Below are 20,549 nucleotides of genomic sequence, written 5' to 3' on the forward strand. Positions count from 1 at the left end.
TACCATGCAGTTCCCTAACAGATTAATTAATTAATGAATCCTCCACACTCCACCATAAACAATAGTGTTTTGTGTAGCATAAGTCACCACAGCTTGCATTTTGTTGTACAACCCTGTGTTGAAGAATGATAAATGAATAAACCTTAAACCCATTAAACATGTTTCCTGTGTGTAAATACTAATCTACATATATGACGCACATTTCAGACTAATTGTACCCTGGCCCTTCACTGCACACTACAACTGAGACCTAAAAGCATCCTCGGCACAATGAGAGAGAACTACTGAAATAGATTTACCTCATCATGATTTCACCATCATGTATCATACTTCTGTGCAGGCTTGGGGAGTAACAGATTACATGTAGCTGAGTTACGTTATCAGGATATAAAAAATGGTAACTGTAATTCGTTAGTCACAAAAAAGATGTAATCAGATTACAATTTGTTACTGGTTACTGACTACATTTTTAATACTTTTTTTTTTTTTTACATGTATAAGATTACATGTTTAAACAGGTAATTAGTACATGTATCGGACTACATGTTTAAAGTAAACCATACCCTGCTTCTCAGCTGCTCTGATGTTTGGACTACAAAATCCCACTACCGAACTACAACTACACACAGCCCCGGGGATTGTCCGCCAGTATCCCATGATTCCTCGCTGTGTCTGTGACCTCGTACAGCACGGGAAGAAGAAGCGGCGCTCGCTCACGCTTGTGGCGGTGGTACTGGCTGGCTAACTATTGCTCGGTTGTAGATTATGGCTGCTTCAAAGCCAGTCGAGCCACAGTCCGGGACTGGACTACCCCGCTGGCAGCTGGCACTGTTAGTCGGGACCCCCATAGTGCTGGGAGTGGGGGCGGTGTACCTCTGGAACCGCAGCAGGACGAAGGAGAGGAAAGGCACCGGGGAGCGGAAAACACCAGAAGGCAGCGCGAGTCCCGTGCAGGGCCAAGACGGCGCAGCACGAGCCAGCCGAGAGCAGGACACCATGGTAACCTCCCCGTTGCCTGGAGACTCCTCTTCCCCCGGTTGATAAAGTGCTGTAACATCCAAACTTTAACGGGGTTGTCCTCGGTGCACTGCGTACACTCGTCTGTCTAAACGTGTCATTGCGTAAAAGAGCCGTCAAGGACACCTGACTTTACTGTCCCTGTACTGACAGCTACCTTCACCAGAGCAAGGCCGATAGCAACCGGTTCATCGGCGGTGGATTAGCCAGGGTTAGTGTGCTAACGGTAGCTGTCTCCTAAGCTAATGTTAACGTGATAGGTTAACTAGCCCGGTCGCAAAGGTCCAAACATTGGAAAAACAAGCACGGTCGACATGCAGCTGGTACATTGTGCAATACAACTCATGTGGGAACAACTTGGCAACATATGAATTAACCAGTTAATAGCTTAGCTTTTCGTTTCGTTTTTAAGCATGCTCGCTAGCGTTATCTTCTCAGCTAGTCCAGTGGGGCGGGGATGGCTGTCATTTCACTTTGTTTTAGTTTTAGGTTGTATGGGACACTATTAAAGGCGGTCAGTTCATTTTGCTGTATCACGCATGGGAGTAATATGTAGGTAGCTCGGTGAGATGTTTTTCAGAGTGTCCTCTGCCAAAATAGTTTCAACTAAATGCAAAAATACAAGCTGCAGTAAGGCTGTAGTATAACAGGTACATTGTCAGTGTGAGGTGTGTTTGAATCATTTGAATTCTTCCTGTATTCACTGAAGAGAAAAACTGTATTTCTTCTTAATGTCATTAAAAAGCACGAGACTACCCTACAAATATTAGAACTATCTTGTAAGTATTAAGTCATTGTATCATATTTGTTAGAAAGGAAAATGTGATTTTAACATCCATCAACATTTGACAAAACAAACTGACTTATGTTATCTGAATTTGTCGTCATGTAGTCTGCAAGCATTGTGCAGGTATAATTCATCTCAAACCTAAAGATGATTTTGAGGTTATGTACAACCATGACTTTTTTGCATTACAATTGTTATCCTTAAGCCAGTGTTATTGTAGACATAGTTGCTATAGTTTCCTTTAATTTGACAATTAAATGCCATTAAATCCTTGATGCATTTGCGCAGTTGACCTGCGCAGCCTATTGCAGTGTAAGATGCTATGGGATTCTTAATTATAGAGAAAAAACACATTTAGGTTATTCAGATCCTTTAAGCAGTCCACTGAGTCGCAGGGGAGAAATTTAATCAATAATTGTTTTCTTCTGCTCTCTCATTTAGAGCCCTTTGGATCGGGCTCAAGCAGCAAAGAACAAGGGTAACAAGTACTTCAAGGCTGGAAAGTATGAGAATGCCATCCAGTGCTACACAGAGGCCATTGGTCTCTGCCCCACAGAGCAGAAGACTGATTTGTCAACGTTTTACCAGAACAGAGCAGCAGCCTACGAACAGCAGGTTGGCAACACCTTCTTTCAATCTGTGCAGAGATTGTTGTTAATATGAAAGAGTATCTTTGCAAGTGTCTTGTATGTTGCAGTACATTTCTAAATGTCCCCACTCCCCAGATATATTCACTGGGTTTAGATGCTTGTAGATGGAAAGCCATACAAGTCAATACTTTTGATTGGACCTAAATGCCTGTAGTGGCTTCTTTGCATGTTAAAGCGTCCTCCTTTTCTTCTTCTCACAACTTAAGGCCAGATGAAATGGCAGTTTCGGCAGAAAGCAGTGTTTACTCCTCTTCGGTCAATGTGTAGCAGATCATGTGGAAATCATCAACTTTCTCAAATCTTTCCACCCTCATGTTTGACTGAAGGTTTACCTCACAGAGGGTAATGTGACCTCATGAGGTTTTCTACTCACATACACTCTCAAAAAGTCAGTCAGTGGCGTTTGGCCCATTTAGACATATTTGGTTGTGAGTGTTATTATTTGAGTCATCAGTCGAAAGGACCCCAAGTCAACCCGCTGTTTGTCAGTCAAATCTCTGCCCTTTTGCTTTTTAGCTGCGTCACTACACACAGAGCGAGAGCATTACAGGCTGTAAACTCTACAACCCGGGTCTCAAAATGACCACAAAACTAATTGTAATGGAAGCAGAGTAGAGTGATAGTTGGAGGCAGTGTGACGCTAGACAGCAGAGCAGCACCTGCTTCAACACTCTACTCTGGTGATGAACCAGACGGTGGTGCAACCTCCTCTACCACTGTCCATTGGATTGACTGACAAAATTCTGAGTTGGGTACAGTGCTAAAGATTAGTCTTATTTATAGGTCTGTCAGATCTCACCGACACTGTGGGTCTCTTGGTCTTCCTACCTGTAAGCCTTCTCTGGTCAGTGGACAGACCTCTGGACCACAGATGCAGATATGTTTTGGAAGATAACCGCTTTATAACTATTATTTCAGATGAAATGGACAGAGGTGGTACAGGACTGCTCTCAGGCCGTGGAACTGAATCCACGCTATGTCAAGGCTCTGTTCAGGAGGGCTAAAGCTCTGGAAAAACTAGACAACAAGAAAGAGTGCCTAGAGGGTGAGACACTTTTTTTCTAAAAAATGTTTTTTTACAAGTTAAAAGGTGTGACTTTTATTTATGGTCATTTTCTTCTCTGTGTATCCTCCAGATGTCACAGCAGTGTGTATTCTCGAGGCCTTCCAGAACCAACAGAGCATGCTGCTAGCAGACAAGGTCCTGAAACAGCTGGGAAAAGAGAAGGCCAAAGACAAGTACAAGGTATTTGTCCACTTTTAGAGACATTTGTTTCAATTTTATTCCTTTGAATTGTCACATTAACACATTATTTTTTTAAACCCCTCTTCTGTAGAATCGTGAACCGATGATGCCCTCTCCTCAGTTCATCAAATCCTACTTCAGCTCGTTCACTGATGATATCATCTCGCAGCCCCTGCAGAAGGGCGAGAAGAAAGATGAAGACAAGGACAACGAGGGCGAGGCAGCTGAGGTCACTGGGAGGTCAGATAATGTTTACTCACTATCAACTTAAATGGCACACTCAGGTTGTAGTAGGAGGGATGGAGTAGCTGTTGGCATAGAGATCCTGGAAATTTCACTGGGATCTTTGTCCCTGTGTTGACTCGACTGGGAAAAAAAATAACTGAGCACAGGGAGTTGACAAGTAGGGCAGTTAACCTTAATGGCTTAATTGTAGTTGAATGTAATGTGAAGCACTTTTTTTTTTTTTTTTTTTAAAGGAATGAGCACAGTGAAAGCGATTAACTTGCAACATTTGTGTTTTATTGATAAAACAGTGAAAACAAGAGGGTCGAGAGAATTTGAAGCCATTCATGGATGCTCTTTATTTGAGTAAAATTCTCTTTTCCTCCATCCAAAACTGCCATTTGAACCACCGGACAGTTTGTAATTGACTTGCTAAGAGCTGATTGGCTGTTGAAACAGGTGACGTGCCTTATGTTCTAAAACCAGCCACTGGAGATTTGACAAGCTGAGTCACAGCTGATGCCATCAGCCGGCTTGCGTCAATCTAAGACGGACCAGTTCACACTGCTGCAACTTTTCCCTGCAACGTTCTAAAATGATTTTAACTCATCATGAATCTTCTGTCTGAACTGAGTTTTAGAGAATGGATCCCCATTAGCCAATGCCATGGCAGTCAGTTCATCTTCCTGGGGTCCATTCCTAACTTGCAATACATAACACATTACATAATGAACATAATATTTCGTTAATATACACAAAATTACCACCAAGCTTACATTGATATACAAAGCCAGTCAACACTACATACATTTAGATAGAATACTAATAAATAATCTATATATAGATGATGTTTAATAAGTGGAAATTATACAGCTAATACAAAATGAAAATGCTTCATACTATTGAAAACCAGCACAGAGTTAAACCTACAATTCAGACTGCCATCTGCATGCTAATCAATGTCTACATATTCTTTTTAAAGGCTGATTTATTTTTAATCGGCCCATATTCAGCTGTAAATTATTCCAGTTTGTTACGGCTCTGTAAACGATGAGTTAGTCTTTGGGCTGGATAACACAATATGACTGTTATCGGTCCTAACGCTCTTCTTGGATCAGGATTTGTTAACCAAATGTCACGGTGTTAACCATCAGATTTTGGAATCTAAAATTTTTTTTCCCTCTGTGCTTTTGTTGAGAATTTCAACAGAACAACTTGTTGGAGTAGAAATATTGACCCAAAGTGATTACAATAGATATTTGTAGAATGTGATATACTCTGAAACTGCTTTACACTGGAAATCTTTTTTTTTATTTTTTTACACCATTTCAGCTCTGGCTACCTGAAGGCCAAGCAGTACATGGAAGAGGAGAACTACGACAAAATCATCAGTGAATGCACCAAGGAGATCGAGTCAGGTGGTCGATACACTGCCGAGGCCCTCCTGCTGCGTGCCACATTCTACTTGCTGATTGGTAACGCTACTGCTGCTCAACCTGATTTGGACCGGGTAATCAACATGCAGGACGCCAATGTTAAGGTATGTCAAGGTTCAGTTGTATCTGCTGATAATCCCTGGGATTTGAGTAAATGGACTGTTCAAGACAACAATGTGGGGTGTATGTCAGTACAGTGTCTGAGAAAGATTTTTAGTTTTTTACACAAGCAAAAAGAGGCACAGGGTGGAATATATTGATTCAGTCTTGAGTTTAATGCATACCATTTTCTCCCTGTGAATCTAATTATTTGTACGCATACACAAAGATCTCTTTTATAAAGGACTTGGAAAACTACAGTCTGACAGGTTCTCTCTGTACTATCGTCTCATTTTCTACAGCTACGAGCCAATGCTTTGATCAAGCGTGGAAGCATGTACATGCAGCAGCAGCAGCCTCTGCTCTCTACACAAGATTTCAACATGGCAGCCGACATCGACACACGCAACCCTGATGTCTATCACCACAGGGGTCAGGTAGGAGTGGAGCTGAACTGGTTTCTTTAACATCAGATTGTTAGCGTGTTGGATGTCAGTTGACAGCTGTCTGTTAGCTGATATGTTATAGTGCTCCTTCTAAAGTCTCTATTTCCTCTCAGCTGAAAATCTTGCTGGACCAGGTGGATGAAGCGGTGGGAGACTTTGATGAGTGCATCCTGCTCAGGCCTGACTCTGCTCTCGCCCAGGCACAGAAATGCTTTGCTCTTGTAAGAAAATATCATTTGAAAAGCAAATGTGCTTTTATCTAATTATCTAAGCTATCTAATAGATAAACTGAATTTTCTGTAGCGTTACTGGCTGCTGAGTTTTTTTTTCTTATGTCCTGCAGTACAGACAAGCATACACTGGAAACAACCCGTCTCAAGTACAGACAGCCATGGACGGCTTTGAGGACGTTATCAGAAGGTTTCCCAAGTGTGCAGAGGGCTACGCTCTTTACGCTCAGGTACAGAATCGGAGGCTTGATTTTCTATTTTTGCCCATTTCACAGTTTAAATGTGTAAAACATTGAGTATAGTTGAGATGGAAGCAGTTATTGGGGTTTTTTGATGTGTAACACATACAACACAACTGTATTCTTCAGGCTTTGACTGATCAGCAGCAGTTTGGAAAAGCTGACGAGATGTATGACAAATGTATCGAACTGGAACCAGACAATGCTACCACATATGTCCACAAGGGGTAGGCATATATTTTCACTTTATGTAGACATATTTTAAAATAACAGGTGATTCATATGTTTAAATTAGTCATCAGTTGTTAAATGTTTAGTATGTGTCCAGTTTGTTACAGCTTCAGTGGAAACAAGACCTGGACTTGGGTCTAGAGCTCATCAGTAAGGCCATTGAAATTGACAACAAATGTGATTTTGCCTATGAAACCATGGGAACCATTGAAGTTCAAAGGTGAGATTAACAACTTGACTCGATCCAAACATTATATTACTTCTTGAAGTGCTTGAAATAACCAGAGAACTTTCCTTTCAGGGGCAATCTGGACAAGGCAATAGAAATGTTCAACAAGGCAATTAACCTAGCCAAGTCAGAGATGGAGATGGCCCATTTGTACTCGTTATGTGACGCAGCGTACGCCCAGACAGAAGTGGCAAGGAAGTATGGGCTGAAACCTCCGACACTGTAACTCGTCTGCCATCTGATCGCCAATCTCTTCATCGCTGAACCTAGCTGTGTTAAAAGTGCAACTGTCTGACTTAATTTTAAATTTGTAAAACCTGAGTACTGGATTATATGAGGAAAAAGGAAGAGCCCTAATATATACCCTGTTTACATCACATTAAAGGGGTTCGTTGACACGGAGAGAAGGATTTCTATTCACAATCAAGTCAAGGCTGTGATCCGGGCCTGGGAAGTTGGGTGGGGGGTCTTACAGGGGAAACCTCAGTATTTTTCAACCTGGAACTTGTTTTCCCATGCTTTTGTGTCAAAGTGACTAATGGGGACAACAGTTTGTGAATTTGGTCCAGTATTGAGGGGGAGAGCGCTGCAGCAGCAAAATGGGCTACGACATCACAACAGTGTACGTCAAGGGTCGCTCACAGAGAAGTCTCCTCTGTTAGCACAGCACCCACAGGACCACCACCAGTCTCCTGAGCTATACTCTGGCTCAAATAATTATAGGTGGCCGTTGAATTCAAAGGCCTCATCCACATTGTCAAAATCAGCAAAATATTCATGACATTGGAAATCTTTTACATAACACTAAGCTACGCTTTCTGTATTCCAACACAACAAACTCTTCCCAGCCGGCCCTCTTCTTTCCTCGTGTTTCCACTGTTTACTTCCTGCAACAAGGCACCTGACCTCTCACGAGATTTCACTACCAGACTTCTCGTTGAGCGTGACTCGGTTAGACGCTCAGCAGCTCAAGCAAAAGCAACAGTAAAACGTTTCTCTGTAGGGTTGTGTTGTCTGACAAAAACACGAGCCCGCCAAGAGCAAAAACAAGCACTTTTAATGGATTTACTTTGACAGTGCGCGATTGACCATAACTCAATACTGGACCAGATTTAAACTTGTTAGTCACTTTGACACAACCACATGGGAAGATGATGTTCATGTTGAAAAATATCCAAGTTACCCTTTAAAACACATCCCTTAGTTCACACTTTATTCAACCAGAACGTCGTTGTCAAACCCTGTTATTGGTCAGAATAATGAGGAAGATTGTGTCATCTAGAGAGAAAAACATACATGAAGTATCATGTATACCTGTCTAAATTAATAGTAACTGTGTAAAATGTACAAGTGTGCACAGTCTGTTGAACCAATTACTGACTTAAAGGCTTTTGTGACACTTTTCAACCTACAGAAAATACTGTGAGAGCTTTATATAGTTCTAATGGACTGCTCACTTGTTAATTTATGCTGATCTAAAGTGGTTTTGTCCAGCTCCTTTCATATTGTAACATACATTACATACATACATCAGCTCCGAATGCAAGATTAAAATTCTAGTCAAATGTGTAATGTCTGTGTTTGTAATGCTGGAATTGATCCCACGGGGCAACAGAGAGGTTAGTTAAGCATCCAAGTGTTTGATTTTTTTTTTCTAATTATGGGATTGCCTGTTTTCTTTTTTTATATACTTTGTGCAGCATGTTCACTTTATAAATAAATGTAAATGCAATGCTCGTGCTGTCTTGAACACTAGGAAACCCCAACTATAAGAGACTTTGGGCAAAACACTTTTGATTAGAAAAACTTAACTTTATGTCATTAGTTTTTGGAAATGTTTTTTTTAATTGCCTCTAGTGTCAGAAGATGTCACAAGGGATTGGATATTCTCTGTTTTTCCTAGCTTACTTTAATTAAGAAACATGATTTATTTTCTATTTTATTGTAAAATGTTTATTTTTCATGCTACATTTGGTTTCAACTTTTGACAGAGTAACCTTAAGACTGGTTTTATTTTTCTCTCCTTTTCAAAGTATATTCTCACAACCCCAAGCCTTATTGTTTCTAACCCACGTGCAGCCCTGAGGATCTCTTGGGACAGTGTATGATTTGGTTCTCCAGTAGCATCTGTACTTTGTAAAAAATAAAAGTAGCCACCACTGCTGGATGTTTCTATGTTTAGAACATTTTCTATTTTTAGAAAACTAAATTCAGATACTTCTGTTCTGTGACATTCATTCATTTAGCAGCAGTAATGGCGACATTTTATTGAGTGTGTGGTAATATCAAGGAACCAAATCATGCATTCCAGCTGCAGCTGCTGAGGACTTCTCAACAGAGATCATCTTTCTTAAACTTACAGAAGCAAACAAGAGTTAACGCAGGTAATCTTCTGATATCCACTAAACTTTGACTGATTGTTAGAAATCACGCTGACCTTCTTCATCAACGAAATGTATGGTGACCAAAGTGAAAGAGTATGAATCCTAATAAAGTTGTAATTCCTGGAATGAATTTCAAGTTTGCAAGTTTTTCTCAGGCAGTTTTATTATTTGGCATGGTAACGAATGAAATGAAGTAATTTTGATGTGTTACAAAAGGAAAACAACAGGTGTGAATAATACAATGAATGATGGCTGTTTTCCATTTAGCTCCTTTGGTTTCAGGGTCCTGGTTTTATTCATGCTGGTTCACTATCACTGTCATGGTTTACTGGGACACTTCATTGTTCATGTTATTAGTCTCACCTGTGCTTTTACAACTATGATAAGCCAAAATGCTCCAATTAACAACTGTAAATGTCCCCCAGGTTTATTGTAACCATATTCAAAAGACATAACTCAAATCACATGTTGGCTTCCTTTAGCCTCTGTGCCCCAAAATCTCAACATTTATTAAGTTAAATTAAGTTTAAAATATAAAAACCCCAAACATACACAATATGGGAAAATGAAACACGTCTGCAGAGGTGATAAGACTATACACAGTATGATAAAGAGCAGTGGCTGATCAATATCAGTGAACAGTCTTAATCCTGTCAGCACCCATGGGCTCATTAGAAAGAAGGGTTCGCTAAATAAAGACCTACAATGTCAAATACATTTATTTCTGTTACAACTCAAAACCACAAAGTTGAAACAAACATCACCCTGATCTGTGTTACATTTCTGAACAAGGACAATGGGTTGCCCCCAGCAGACAATCTCAGGTGCTCATTAATCACTCTGACAGCTTTGCGCGACACATCGGCCGCGTTGACGGCATTTGACGTGTCTGCGTCAACACAACAATGGCGGACGCCGTGGAGGAAGCTCTTCAGGGCAGCTGGTGAGACAATTTGTTAACAGACCGACATTATAGGAGACGCTTTCTCGATTGTCACACAATTGGGTCGAGTTCATCTGACAGAGTCGGACGTGTAGTCGCTACAGACGATGAGTGTGTGTAGTTACTGTGTCGGTACCGTTACTGCTCGGCAGCTAGCCAGCTAATGTTCATTAGCTGAGTTCAGGCTGAGAAATTAGCACCGAGTCACTGACACGGACTCAAATGAACCAAAGAGCTTCAGAGAAAGATCCGCCACCGTGTTTTTATTGTCCTCACACTCTGTCTCTCTTTGACAAGTCAATAAGAAAAGCCTGTTAGCATGCATGCTAACAATAACTAGCTAGTTAGTCGGGTTGTGCCTCCTTTAACCAGAACTGAGCCTTTAGCTCTTTAACTAGCTCCAGTGTGTGCCTCTCATGTAACGTGCTCAACTACAATATAATCACATTACTGTATTAAAGTAATCTTTATCAAGTTGTCAGTAGACAGTTGGACGTATGGAGATAAATAAGACCATATAAAGACTGAAATCAAACCGGAACCAACAGATCCAAGTACTTTCTTTGTTGTGATGTAATTAATTAATTGTGTAATTACTTTTCTGAAGGTTTAACGTTGATCTGTTAACTGTTGTAAATGTGTGCTGTTGGTGCTTCTTCAGGGACCAGGATCTAGCTGAGGCTCTGGACTCTGGCGGCTCTGACATGGAGCTGGAGAGAGGCATCATCCAGGTCCAGGAGAGTTCAGCTCAACACAGAGCAAAGATGTGGAAGGTGAGACACATGGCAGGAGTCTGGAAACAACTTCCTACTGCGATAAAGCAGTTTCACTCATAATGTGACTGATACTGTAGTTTAAAACCATGTAATTGTAAAAGTAGTTTATTAGCAAGGTATTCTGTATGTGTATGAACTAGAGCCAGCCATCCATTCATTCTATTATTAGCTGTAAAGGGTTGGCATTACTCTCGTCTGACACGAGTCAACAGACTGGAAAGACCAGCAGCTCAGGCTCAGATGATGTAAAGGCTATCACCTCTTTGTGACACACCCACTGTTCAGGCTTCTGTTGTTTTTAAAACCACATACCTGCATAGTATTTCTATATATGGATTATGCTGACAAATGCTCAGAGCTTCTTTTTTTTAGAAAATGATGTAACACCTCTACATTTCTACCTGTTAGTGAATAAATGTTGTGAAGATATTGAAACGTTTGTTGGCAAACTGCCGTTCTGTGAAAAGAGGCATTATCTAAGCTACTTTGAATAAGCTGTTTGAACAGCTCCATCAAAAAGGTGTTCAGCCATTGCTGTAGATCAGCCCTACCCCTTTAGACTATACAACATTCAACGTGGCCTCATTCTACTGTTTAACATTTACTTAAAGATTGATGATGTTGGTTAATTGTATTAGATGAATAGATACAGTTGGGACACATTTTAAAGGAAAATACTTGGCAGTGGAGTGATATGTGATAGTTTGATACGTGCTGAGTTTGTATAAAAAGTATAATAGTACAGTTTTGTCAAGAACACCATGCAGCATTTGTAATTTTTTTTTTCTTTTATTTGTCCCTAACTAACCCACCTATAGTGCAGCATTGTTTTTAATCATTATCATCATCATAATTTTATTTTATTTAAAAGACACTACTTGCAGAGATTGCTGTTTTTGTCTCTGTATAGTTCACAAGTAATACTACAAGTTGATAAATCAAACCATTTAGCTATATCTCTGTAGATTAGTTGTTCATTAGAGGAGCAGCAGTGGAGTCACTGATTGCAGATCAGTCTCAGTCTTTCCCATGTGACTGTCAGATGTCCCTTTATCACTCAGTATCTGCATGTTTAGCAGTGATTGCTTGTTTTGTGTTGGCAGATCGCTCTAAATGTCTCTGGGAAAGGAGACAGCCTGTCTCCGTGGGACGGCGTCCTTGATTTACCAGAACAGACCCTCATTCACAACCGCAGTCAACAGCTGATCGGTGAGTGAATTCCTTGACACAATCCTGGATTTGGAATTGTCACAACAAAACTATACAGTCAGCGCCAAAACATTGACAGAATGAATTTAGCCACTAGCTGTTTGTGCAAGTCGAGGATGTGAATCTCCCTACCAGTCACAATTTAACCAAACCATAAGATATAACAAGGTCCATGTATAAAGTAGTAATGAGAATACAATTATTAATGACTTGATATTCCCAGGATGTTGGGTTTAGAAGGGGATTGATCCTGAGTGAAAACTCTAGAGAAATTATCTGCTTTATGTCATTTACTATAAACACTTAGATACAAAAACATCCTCAGGATAGACTGTCAAATAGGACACACACACACACACACACACACACACACACAAATGCATATACCTGGAAGCAGCAGGAGAGAAGAAAGATGGGTCATGTTAATTTTGAGTCTCACAGTCTGCCAGTATGTAAAGAATATTGTCAGGATTTCAGAGGAACAAATAACTTTTTTTTGTCTGCTCTTCTGACAACGAGATCTGGTGCTGCCCAAAATAGAAAGCCTCTTTTGAGAATGATTCCAAGAAAAACTAGGCATGTCCAAAAAGTGCTCTTTTCATGTATTATTTAATCATTATTAAAGGCTTGTCATAATGATAAGCTTTCTTGTTTTTAAATGCTAAATGTGGATGCTCATATTTGTACAAGACATGTGTAGAAAAACAGTACTAACACTTCTTGCTTTGGTTCCCATGTTTAGACCAGCTGGGAGTATCAGAGGAAGAGAGGTATGATATGGTGTCTGACGTTGAGTCGGTCATCACTTTCTACTGCAAGTCCCGCAACATTTCCTTCACCCCGGAGCTGAGCTGGCCACACCTGCTCAAACCACTACTGGGGCTCCAGCTTCCCCGCAGCGACCTCTACAACTGCTTCTACGCTATCATGAACAAATACATCCCTAGGTGAGCAAACTGTTTTCTTCCCATTCCACTCACGAATAATAGGAAATAGCGGCTTGAATTGTAACTGGTGTGTACATTTCAGGGACTGTGTGCCAAAAGGCCGACCCTTCCACCTGTACAGACTACTGCTGCAGTACCATGAGCCCGAGCTCTGCTCCTTCTTGGATACCAAAAAGATCACACCTGACTCCTACGCCATCAACTGGGTACGCATTTCTTTTTCTTCACAAGTCATTCTGACATGTTGTTGCACAGTGTTTCAGATATAAAGTACATCTGTGTTTGTGTTTCCTCCATAGATGGGTAGTCTGTTTTCCAGCCACTGCCTTCCTGAAGTCACCCAGGTCTTGTGGGACTTCTACCTCCAGCAGGCTGACCCCTTCCTCATCTTCTTCCTCATGCTCATCATCCTCGTCAATGCCAAGTAGGCAGCATCTAGTGGAAGCTGTGCAGAAACATGATCACACTAAGGAGCCCTAGATGTATATTTGATCTGTGTTTTCTTTTCCCTCAGAGAGAGCATCCTGACACAAGAAGGAGTCAGCAAAGAGGAGATCATCAGTAAGTTTGACTTGCTGTCATTTCATTAGTAGGTCTGTTTCGTGTTAAATGCTGGACTTAAACGAGGCTTTCTTTGTCACAGAAATGCTGGAAGCGTCTCCTTCTCTCCTGGAGTCTGAGGACATTGAAGATTTGTTTTCTCTGGCCCAGTACTACCAGAGCAAAACCCCTTTGTCACTCAGAAAGGTAAGGCACTGTGTACAGATAAACAGTGCATTTGAGACATATGGAGTCTTTCTGAGCAGAAACAAAACCGTGATGATAAAGCTAACTAAGAGATAAAAGCACAAGAGACAACGTTGTTTTTAAGCTAATAATCGAATTATTGTGTGTTTGCTTCTTCTGACCCGGAAGATGAACCAGAACCTGTTCGGTAGCAGCCTGGTGGCTCTGAAAGAAGAGGACACTGACCTGAGTCAGGCACTGTGTCTCCCCGTGTCTGTCCCTGAAATACTGCAGGCCAACCAGCTGCAGCAGGTCAGTAACACTCAGGTTTCTTTCAACTAAAATCAACTAAGGAATACATGATCAACCTTTTATGAGTTAGCCATGTGAGTAGAAAGAAAAAGGAGAGAATGTTTAATGTGATAAGGATGGATTTTACTTTCAGGATGGGGTACGTTTCTTTGTGGTGGATTGTCGGCCTGCAGAGCAGTACAACTCCGGGCACCTCTCCACGGCCTTCCACCTGGACTCAGACCTGGTGAGAGTACACAATATTGATTCTATGTTAAAAATGTATATGCATGTACATGGAGTTACAAATGTGTTTTCCTTTCTTCCCACAGATGCTCCAGAATCCCTCAGAGTTTGCTCTCTCTGTGAAGTCCCTCTTGGAGGCTCAGAAGCAGTCTTTGGAGTCTGGCTCCATTGCCAGCGGAGAGCACCTGTGCTTCATGGGCAGTGGGAGGGAGGAAGAGGACATGTACATGAACATGGTGCTTGCACATTTTCTGCAGGTAAGGGACGAGAAGGTAGCAGGAGGGAACACAAATTGCTACATGATCTGTATTTCCCCAATGTAAGTGATCTTTGCTGACACCGTTGCTAATTGAGGGTTTTCTGTTACAGAAAAACAAAGAATATGTCAGCATCGCTAAAGGAGGTTTCATGGGTAAGTAACAGTTAGGTGACTGGATCTAAAACATACGTATACATTGTCTGAATTATCCATTAGGTACACAAATTCTTCTGTTTGTATGTGTACATTGATTTTATATCTGGCCCCTGGTCACAAATGCAGTTTGGATATTTGTGAGAAGTGAAAACACATTGAGATTTGTGTGATTTCAGCCCTCCAAAAGCATCTGGTAGACATGAACGTGGAGGGTCTCGACTCTTCGTACGTTCACTGGATCGTCAGCACGTCAGGGTCTCACAGCAGCCTCAGTTCCGCTGATGTAAGTGGCCAGAAACATTTGAAGATGCACACATTAGTAGTCTGACTTTAAGAAAGTCACAGTGGCATTACTGTATGTTACCAGTTTGTTTTTAGATTTTGAGTACATTTTATTCCTTTTAAACAGATTATCTGTCTTTTTTTCTGATACAGGGCGATTCACTAAGTAGCCCTGGAGACAGCAAAGGCGTCAAGTCTTTGGTCAACAAAATGACGTTTGCTCTCAAGTCCAAGTCAGTAAACGTAAAGGAGAAGATGATCAGCTTCATCGAGAATACCTCCACTCCTGTAGAAAGGTGAGCTCTAAATCCCTCGCTAAGAAACCTTCACCTCTGGAACCCTAGAGCACACTCTCACCCTCTGCCTCTTCATTTCTACGAGTTAAAATCTTTACTTTTGCTACAGTTTGATTCCTCTCACAAATACAGTACTAATAATATTAAATAAAATTAAATAAAACAATAAAGCACTTGATCCAGAAAACCAATGTTCACAATAAATTCCACCAAAATTTTGTTAATAGGTGCCTCTGCTACTTATCCATTTGGGTTTAATACATATATACACCTGATTGAACACATTATCATCAGCCTGTAAAAATGTTTGAAGGCTGAAATATCACGCTGTACTCACATAAACAGTAACTGGACTATCAGATCAGAGAACTGTGGTCATTTGATGACTCTGACTGACATCTAGTTGTGCAGTTCTTTGCATTTTAAGTTCACCACCTACCTTGTGCCTTATTCCATGCTAGAATATCTTTCAATCTGCCCTGGCCAGAGAAGGTGACTCCAGATCGGTAAGAGCTCCCTGACATCGAGCTGTCTGTCCCCAGCATGTCCACTGGCTGTAGAACCGCACCGGTCCCCTGGGTTGTGGGAGCGTTAGCCTGTGTCACATTACCGCATGCTTTAGTATCAACATCTCACTCATGTAACAGCACTACACGTTCCCCATACAGTGTGGGCAGGCTGTGTACGAGATGTTTAGGATCTGTCTTTCATGCTTTCACTAACAAAACTCAGCACTGCTATTTAGTTCGCACCACTGAAGCTGCTGTGGCCTCTCAGGAAGCATCGAGCCATCTTTACATCCACAACTCACTGATGCCGTCGTCTCTTTCCAGTCTGAATAAGCGAGGTGTTTTAGGGAGAACCTCAGCTTCACTGCTGTTTGCTTGGAGATGCTCCTAACAGTCTGTCTTTCCATTTCATTGTTGTTCTTTTAGATGATAGCCAGGGCTATGCAGAAACATGAATCCACTATGAAAGATAAAAGCAACACTATGATTTTCTGCAAATAGCCCTGAATATCATACACTGACTAATCTGTAGCGCTTTTGGAGTATAAATGTCTCTTTTAACCTCTTTCTTGATATTTAACAGCATAACCTGGCCTTAGTGGCCTAAGATTTTTTTTTACTGCAGCCTGGAGCTCTTCATGCCATCTCTATTTGTGTGCAGCCTTGCTGTTATGTGTATTTAATGTGACTTTTCATCACAGGCATTAACGTGTCTTCACGTCCTTCATTCAGCACTGATGTGGCGTTTTAAGTTGACCTGTTGCTTTCCGTTTGTAGGCATGTGAGCAGCAGCGACCGCGTTGGCAAACCTTACCGAGGGGTGAAGCCCGTCTTCAGTATTGGTGATGAAGAGGAGTATGATACAGGTGAACTCCCACTGTAAATAAGGCTGAACATATTTAAAATATTTAAATAATGTGAGAACTTTTATTTTGAAAAACTGGTAACCTGTATTTAATGCCCCCGACAGATGAGATAGACAGCTCATCCATGTCAGACGATGACAGGAAGGAGATTGTCAACATTCAGACCTGGATAAACAAACCTGATGTAAAGCATCACATCCCATGTAATGAGGTTAAAGAAACTGGTCACATGTTCCCCAGGTGAGTCACTGCCTGAATCAATTTAGTAATGTGAGTAAAACTATTGCTCACATGACACCCTGACACACATCTCCCCTGACTGTCATGGGTGTCGAGGCTTGGATTGGGCAAGAAGTTGCATTTTAACTGTGACTAATCTCCACTTCCTTAAACATGAGTGAACAGAAGGCTCTGCAATAATTCAGGAATCCATGAATCCTAACAATGACTGTTAATCTGTTGCTTTCCAGCCACTTGTTGATCACAGCAACTCACATGTACTGCCTGAGGGAGATCGCCTCAAGGAAAGGCTTTGCCTACATCCAGTCCAGACAAGCACTGAACTCAGTGGTGAAGATCACATCCAAAAAGAAGCACCCAGAACTGATCACGTTCAAGTTTGGCAGCAACAACTCAGCTGGAGTGGAGATATCGGCAGTTGAGAGGTTCAAATTTAAAATCTTAATGATCAGAAAAGCATGTCATTTTAAAGCACTCTGGGCTGTTACTTGGGTTGTCCAGTAATTTGGTGTCATTTCTGAGGTTGTTTATCAGTTTGCCAACATTGCAGTATGTAAAGAAACTCCAAATTGTAACCTCAAAGGTATAATTCACTTTTTGGAAATGTGCTTATTTGCCTTTTTGATGAGCGTTAGATATATATATGCTAAATAAGAAGCTAGAGACAGCAGCTAATTTGCTTAGCTCAGCATAAAGACTGGAAGGAGGGGGAAATGGTTAGTCTGGCTCTCTAAAATGACATTGTAGAAGGGCAACAGGCTTAAGTAGACCTACATTTAGTTATCTTAGGATATAAAAACTAATGTTTATGGAAACTCTTTACAGAAGCTCGACAGAGAATATCTTTTTGTTGGTAGTTATTTGTTAATTTCACTGCGGTTTCCTCTGTTTTCTTTCCCTCCACCCTCTCAGATATTTGATACCCAACGCAGGCGACGCCACCAAGGTCATTAAACAGCAGATCATGAAAGTCCTAGATGCTCTTGAGAGTTCGTAAAGGGAGACGACAGCCAGCCGTGACACAAGCTGTAAGAAGAGTCTCTGTCTGCCAGGAGTGAAACCGTCTCCCGCTCTCCCTCGGCTGTCCTCCTTCCTGGACGGATCCAGTGCAGTGTTGACTGTGAAGCCCTGTGTTGTCTGTGTTTGGGACATGAGGGCACACTACTGACTGCAGGCCTGTGGGACAGGCTGTGTGTGATGAAATACTTAGGTGCTCCGCAGTCATCCAACCATTCTCTTACACTAATTTAAACAATATTGGTTTTACTGTATGTTTTTCTTCATTATTGTTAAAACATGGGATCTCATTTCAATGCAATTCCACTTTGACAACTTCCCTCTGGCCTTAACGTAGCGTACTGACCGATCACTACTCGACTCCTTTAACTCAAAGCCCATTTGTTTTGCAGTGGACAGTACCGCAGCTCAGTCATGTCTCTTAATTTACTTTTCAGATGGGTTCAGAGTAGATTTAACGATTATTGTTAGCTAGCTCCAACATTGAGACGCACATCCCAAAAAGAAAAGCAGTGCTGGCACATGAGGCAGGTTTCCTACCGCAACAACTGTTTTTGATAACTTTTATTTTCCAAGAAGGCAGCCTTAAATAGAAATTATTTGAGGATGTTTATAAATATGTGATGTGTATATAATGTGTAAACTGCTCTATATCAGCACAGACCTTTGCAATGTCCTTTTTGAAAGCATATCCTATAAGAATATGCAGTGGAACTTTAGCTGGCTTCTTAACCAGCTCACACGGTTTGAAGTTCCCCTTTCTTTCTAGAGTAAGAAGTCTTTTACAGAGTTTCTGGGAGATAATTTATTCCCTGCTTTCGCATATAATAATGAATTTAACCTCATCTCATAGCAGTGTGTTGTAGCTCTCAGAAAGCATTGTTCACAGCCCCTCTGGATTATATTACAACAGCAGGTTTGGTGATTGTAGTCATTAAGAGCCTGAGCACCTCAGTATTTTCCCCTCCTATTCAGATTCAGTATTTGAATGATTTCCCCCAGTGAACTTAATAAAAATATAAATCCATTATGTTAGCATCTGGAAGGCTGTTGCTGTAATTGAACATGCTAACTTTGACATATTCAGAAAGAAACGATTGCTGTAACTAGGACTGTGCTTTGCACTTTTAGGCAGAGCTTTGAAAGGAATGAAAAGATGATTTGTAAAAAGGAAAGTTATTATATTATATCTATGTTTTCAGATCAGTCTGTCTTTGTCCATTGTATTAGTGGAAACTAAGCAGTTTCAGTTTGCTTGCCACTGTTGCCTTCGGCCTCATGCCTGTGATGTGTGATATTGGCACCAGCAGTGGCAACATATCACATTATATTGCTGCTTCTCCTCTAATCTTAAAAATCTGTTTTTGACTTTTCCTCGCTTTTTTCTCCCTTACTATTCATTTGCATTGAAGTCTAGTTGTGTAGGCAGCCTTGGTTTTGAGTGTCAAAGCCTCTGAAGTGATGCATCACCTTCCTGACAGCTCCAGTTGAAACCTCTGTCCAGAGAGGGTTTGTCCCGTTTATCATATAAAACTTAAAGAGGGGAGAGGTCAGCCTAAAACATATGGCACATTTAAAATACGGGCAACAAAAACCAAAACTTGAATTAAAGACTCATAAATCTGGTCTTTCTTCACTCCAGTCGTTCATAGCATTCCTGTGTAATCCATGCATTGTCTTGTAATTTTGTGATATTCTTCAGTATTGACTGAAACATCCTTGATCAGGAGTCTTTACATTACTCTGTAACATCACTGACAAAGGATGTCACCATTAGTCGAAATGCAACATGTCTCAACTGTAATTTGCACCTTACTGTACTGCTATTATTTTCTAAGCGTTTCTGTTTTTAATAAATGGAGATTAATCGACTGCACCTGTGGATGTACAGTCATTCATACATTGTTATTTGACACACCTACATTTAAATGATGGCTGTATGAATGGTTAGACCTTTCACACAGCATGGGCAAATGTTCCCTCTATGTTGGAAAGCTGCTATTTGCAAAGCAGTTGCTGTCTGGTGTTCAGATACTAAAACAAAGAAAAGCTTTACACTGGTGTCTTATTTCAGACTATTGTAAACAAGTCATAGTGGAACAGGAATATCAGGCTTTCTGTTGTTTACCTGCTTTTTTTCCTAAATGTGAACTTGTTGAACACAAACTAACAAATAATCCCTGCAAGAAGCATAACAGCCAGTAACAATATGAAGAAGTCCGGTCTGTCCCTCTTCTCTTTATCTTCAGTTTAATGCATTAGGATTAAATAAAGGTCCAAACATTATAATATATATTTACAGTTAGGACCTGTTAATAATGACTAACCCCTGTGACTATCAACGATGTTGTGTTTTAATTAAGATAATACTTGTTGCTGATTAACCAATGAGTAGAGAAGAGAACCCGGATTGGCGGTAGAAACCACGCCCCCCTGTTGACGTAGCTTCGCCTCAAACTTCACAATAAAGGTGTTAAACTTTACATAAACTACAGCATGTGCCGTAGCCGTAGTAATAATAAAATATCAACTGTCTTAGAGGGACTTTAACTTACAAGAACAATCAA

The 20,549-nt window shown here is 40.9% G+C and overlaps 2 protein-coding genes across 3 annotated transcripts; both read left to right on the forward strand.

Annotated features, from left to right (window-relative positions):
- Positions 1 to 687: 687 nt before the first annotated feature.
- On the forward strand, positions 688 to 9,349 carry tomm70a (translocase of outer mitochondrial membrane 70 homolog A (S. cerevisiae)). Its single transcript, XM_051376759.1, has 12 exons — positions 688 to 999; positions 2,246 to 2,419; positions 3,373 to 3,499; positions 3,591 to 3,700; positions 3,792 to 3,940; positions 5,258 to 5,465; positions 5,763 to 5,897; positions 6,020 to 6,127; positions 6,250 to 6,366; positions 6,505 to 6,602; positions 6,704 to 6,826; positions 6,908 to 9,349. The coding sequence occupies exons 1-12, from the start codon at positions 766 to 768 to the stop codon at positions 7,059 to 7,061; spliced, it is 1,737 nt and encodes a 578-aa protein (XP_051232719.1). The 5' UTR covers positions 688 to 765; the 3' UTR covers positions 7,062 to 9,349.
- Positions 9,350 to 10,061: 712 nt separating this feature from the next.
- On the forward strand, positions 10,062 to 19,854 carry tbc1d23 (TBC1 domain family, member 23). Of its 2 annotated transcripts, XM_051376861.1 has the most exons (19): positions 10,062 to 10,162; positions 10,824 to 10,935; positions 12,042 to 12,147; positions 12,890 to 13,094; positions 13,177 to 13,300; positions 13,394 to 13,518; positions 13,609 to 13,655; positions 13,738 to 13,841; positions 14,010 to 14,132; positions 14,266 to 14,358; positions 14,444 to 14,614; positions 14,727 to 14,769; positions 14,949 to 15,055; positions 15,208 to 15,350; positions 15,812 to 15,856; positions 16,637 to 16,725; positions 16,830 to 16,965; positions 17,196 to 17,390; positions 17,878 to 19,854. In XM_051376861.1, exons 1-19 carry the CDS (start codon positions 10,125 to 10,127, stop codon positions 17,960 to 17,962), a joined length of 2,091 nt encoding a protein of 696 aa, XP_051232821.1. In that variant the 5' UTR covers positions 10,062 to 10,124; the 3' UTR covers positions 17,963 to 19,854. The 2 variants fall into 2 exon arrangements, with proteins under 2 accessions (XP_051232821.1, XP_051232822.1); XM_051376862.1 differs by lacking the exon at positions 15,812 to 15,856.
- Positions 19,855 to 20,549: the final 695 nt, after the last annotated feature.

The sequence above is a fragment of the Dicentrarchus labrax genome, unplaced genomic scaffold, assembly GCF_905237075.1.
Source record: "Dicentrarchus labrax unplaced genomic scaffold, dlabrax2021, whole genome shotgun sequence".
In the NCBI taxonomy this organism is placed as follows: domain Eukaryota; kingdom Metazoa; phylum Chordata; class Actinopteri; family Moronidae; genus Dicentrarchus; species Dicentrarchus labrax.

Bases quoted from the DNA above. Each gene is read 5' to 3' on its own strand.
- tomm70a (XM_051376759.1), top strand. From the start codon at position 766: ATGGCTGCTTCAAAGCCAGTCGAGCCACAGTCCGGGACTGGACTACCC. The intron at 3,941-5,257 runs GTCAGATAATGT...ACACCATTTCAG, and splicing joins GCAGCTGAGGTCACTGGGAG to CTCTGGCTACCTGAAGGCCA. The intron at 5,466-5,762 runs GTATGTCAAGGT...CATTTTCTACAG, and splicing joins TGCAGGACGCCAATGTTAAG to CTACGAGCCAATGCTTTGAT.
- tbc1d23 (XM_051376861.1), top strand. From the start codon at position 10,125: ATGGCGGACGCCGTGGAGGAAGCTCTTCAGGGCAGCTG. The intron at 13,656-13,737 runs GTAAGTTTGACT...TCTTTGTCACAG, and splicing joins CAGCAAAGAGGAGATCATCA to AAATGCTGGAAGCGTCTCCT. The intron at 15,056-15,207 runs GTAAGTGGCCAG...TTTCTGATACAG, and splicing joins GCAGCCTCAGTTCCGCTGAT to GGCGATTCACTAAGTAGCCC.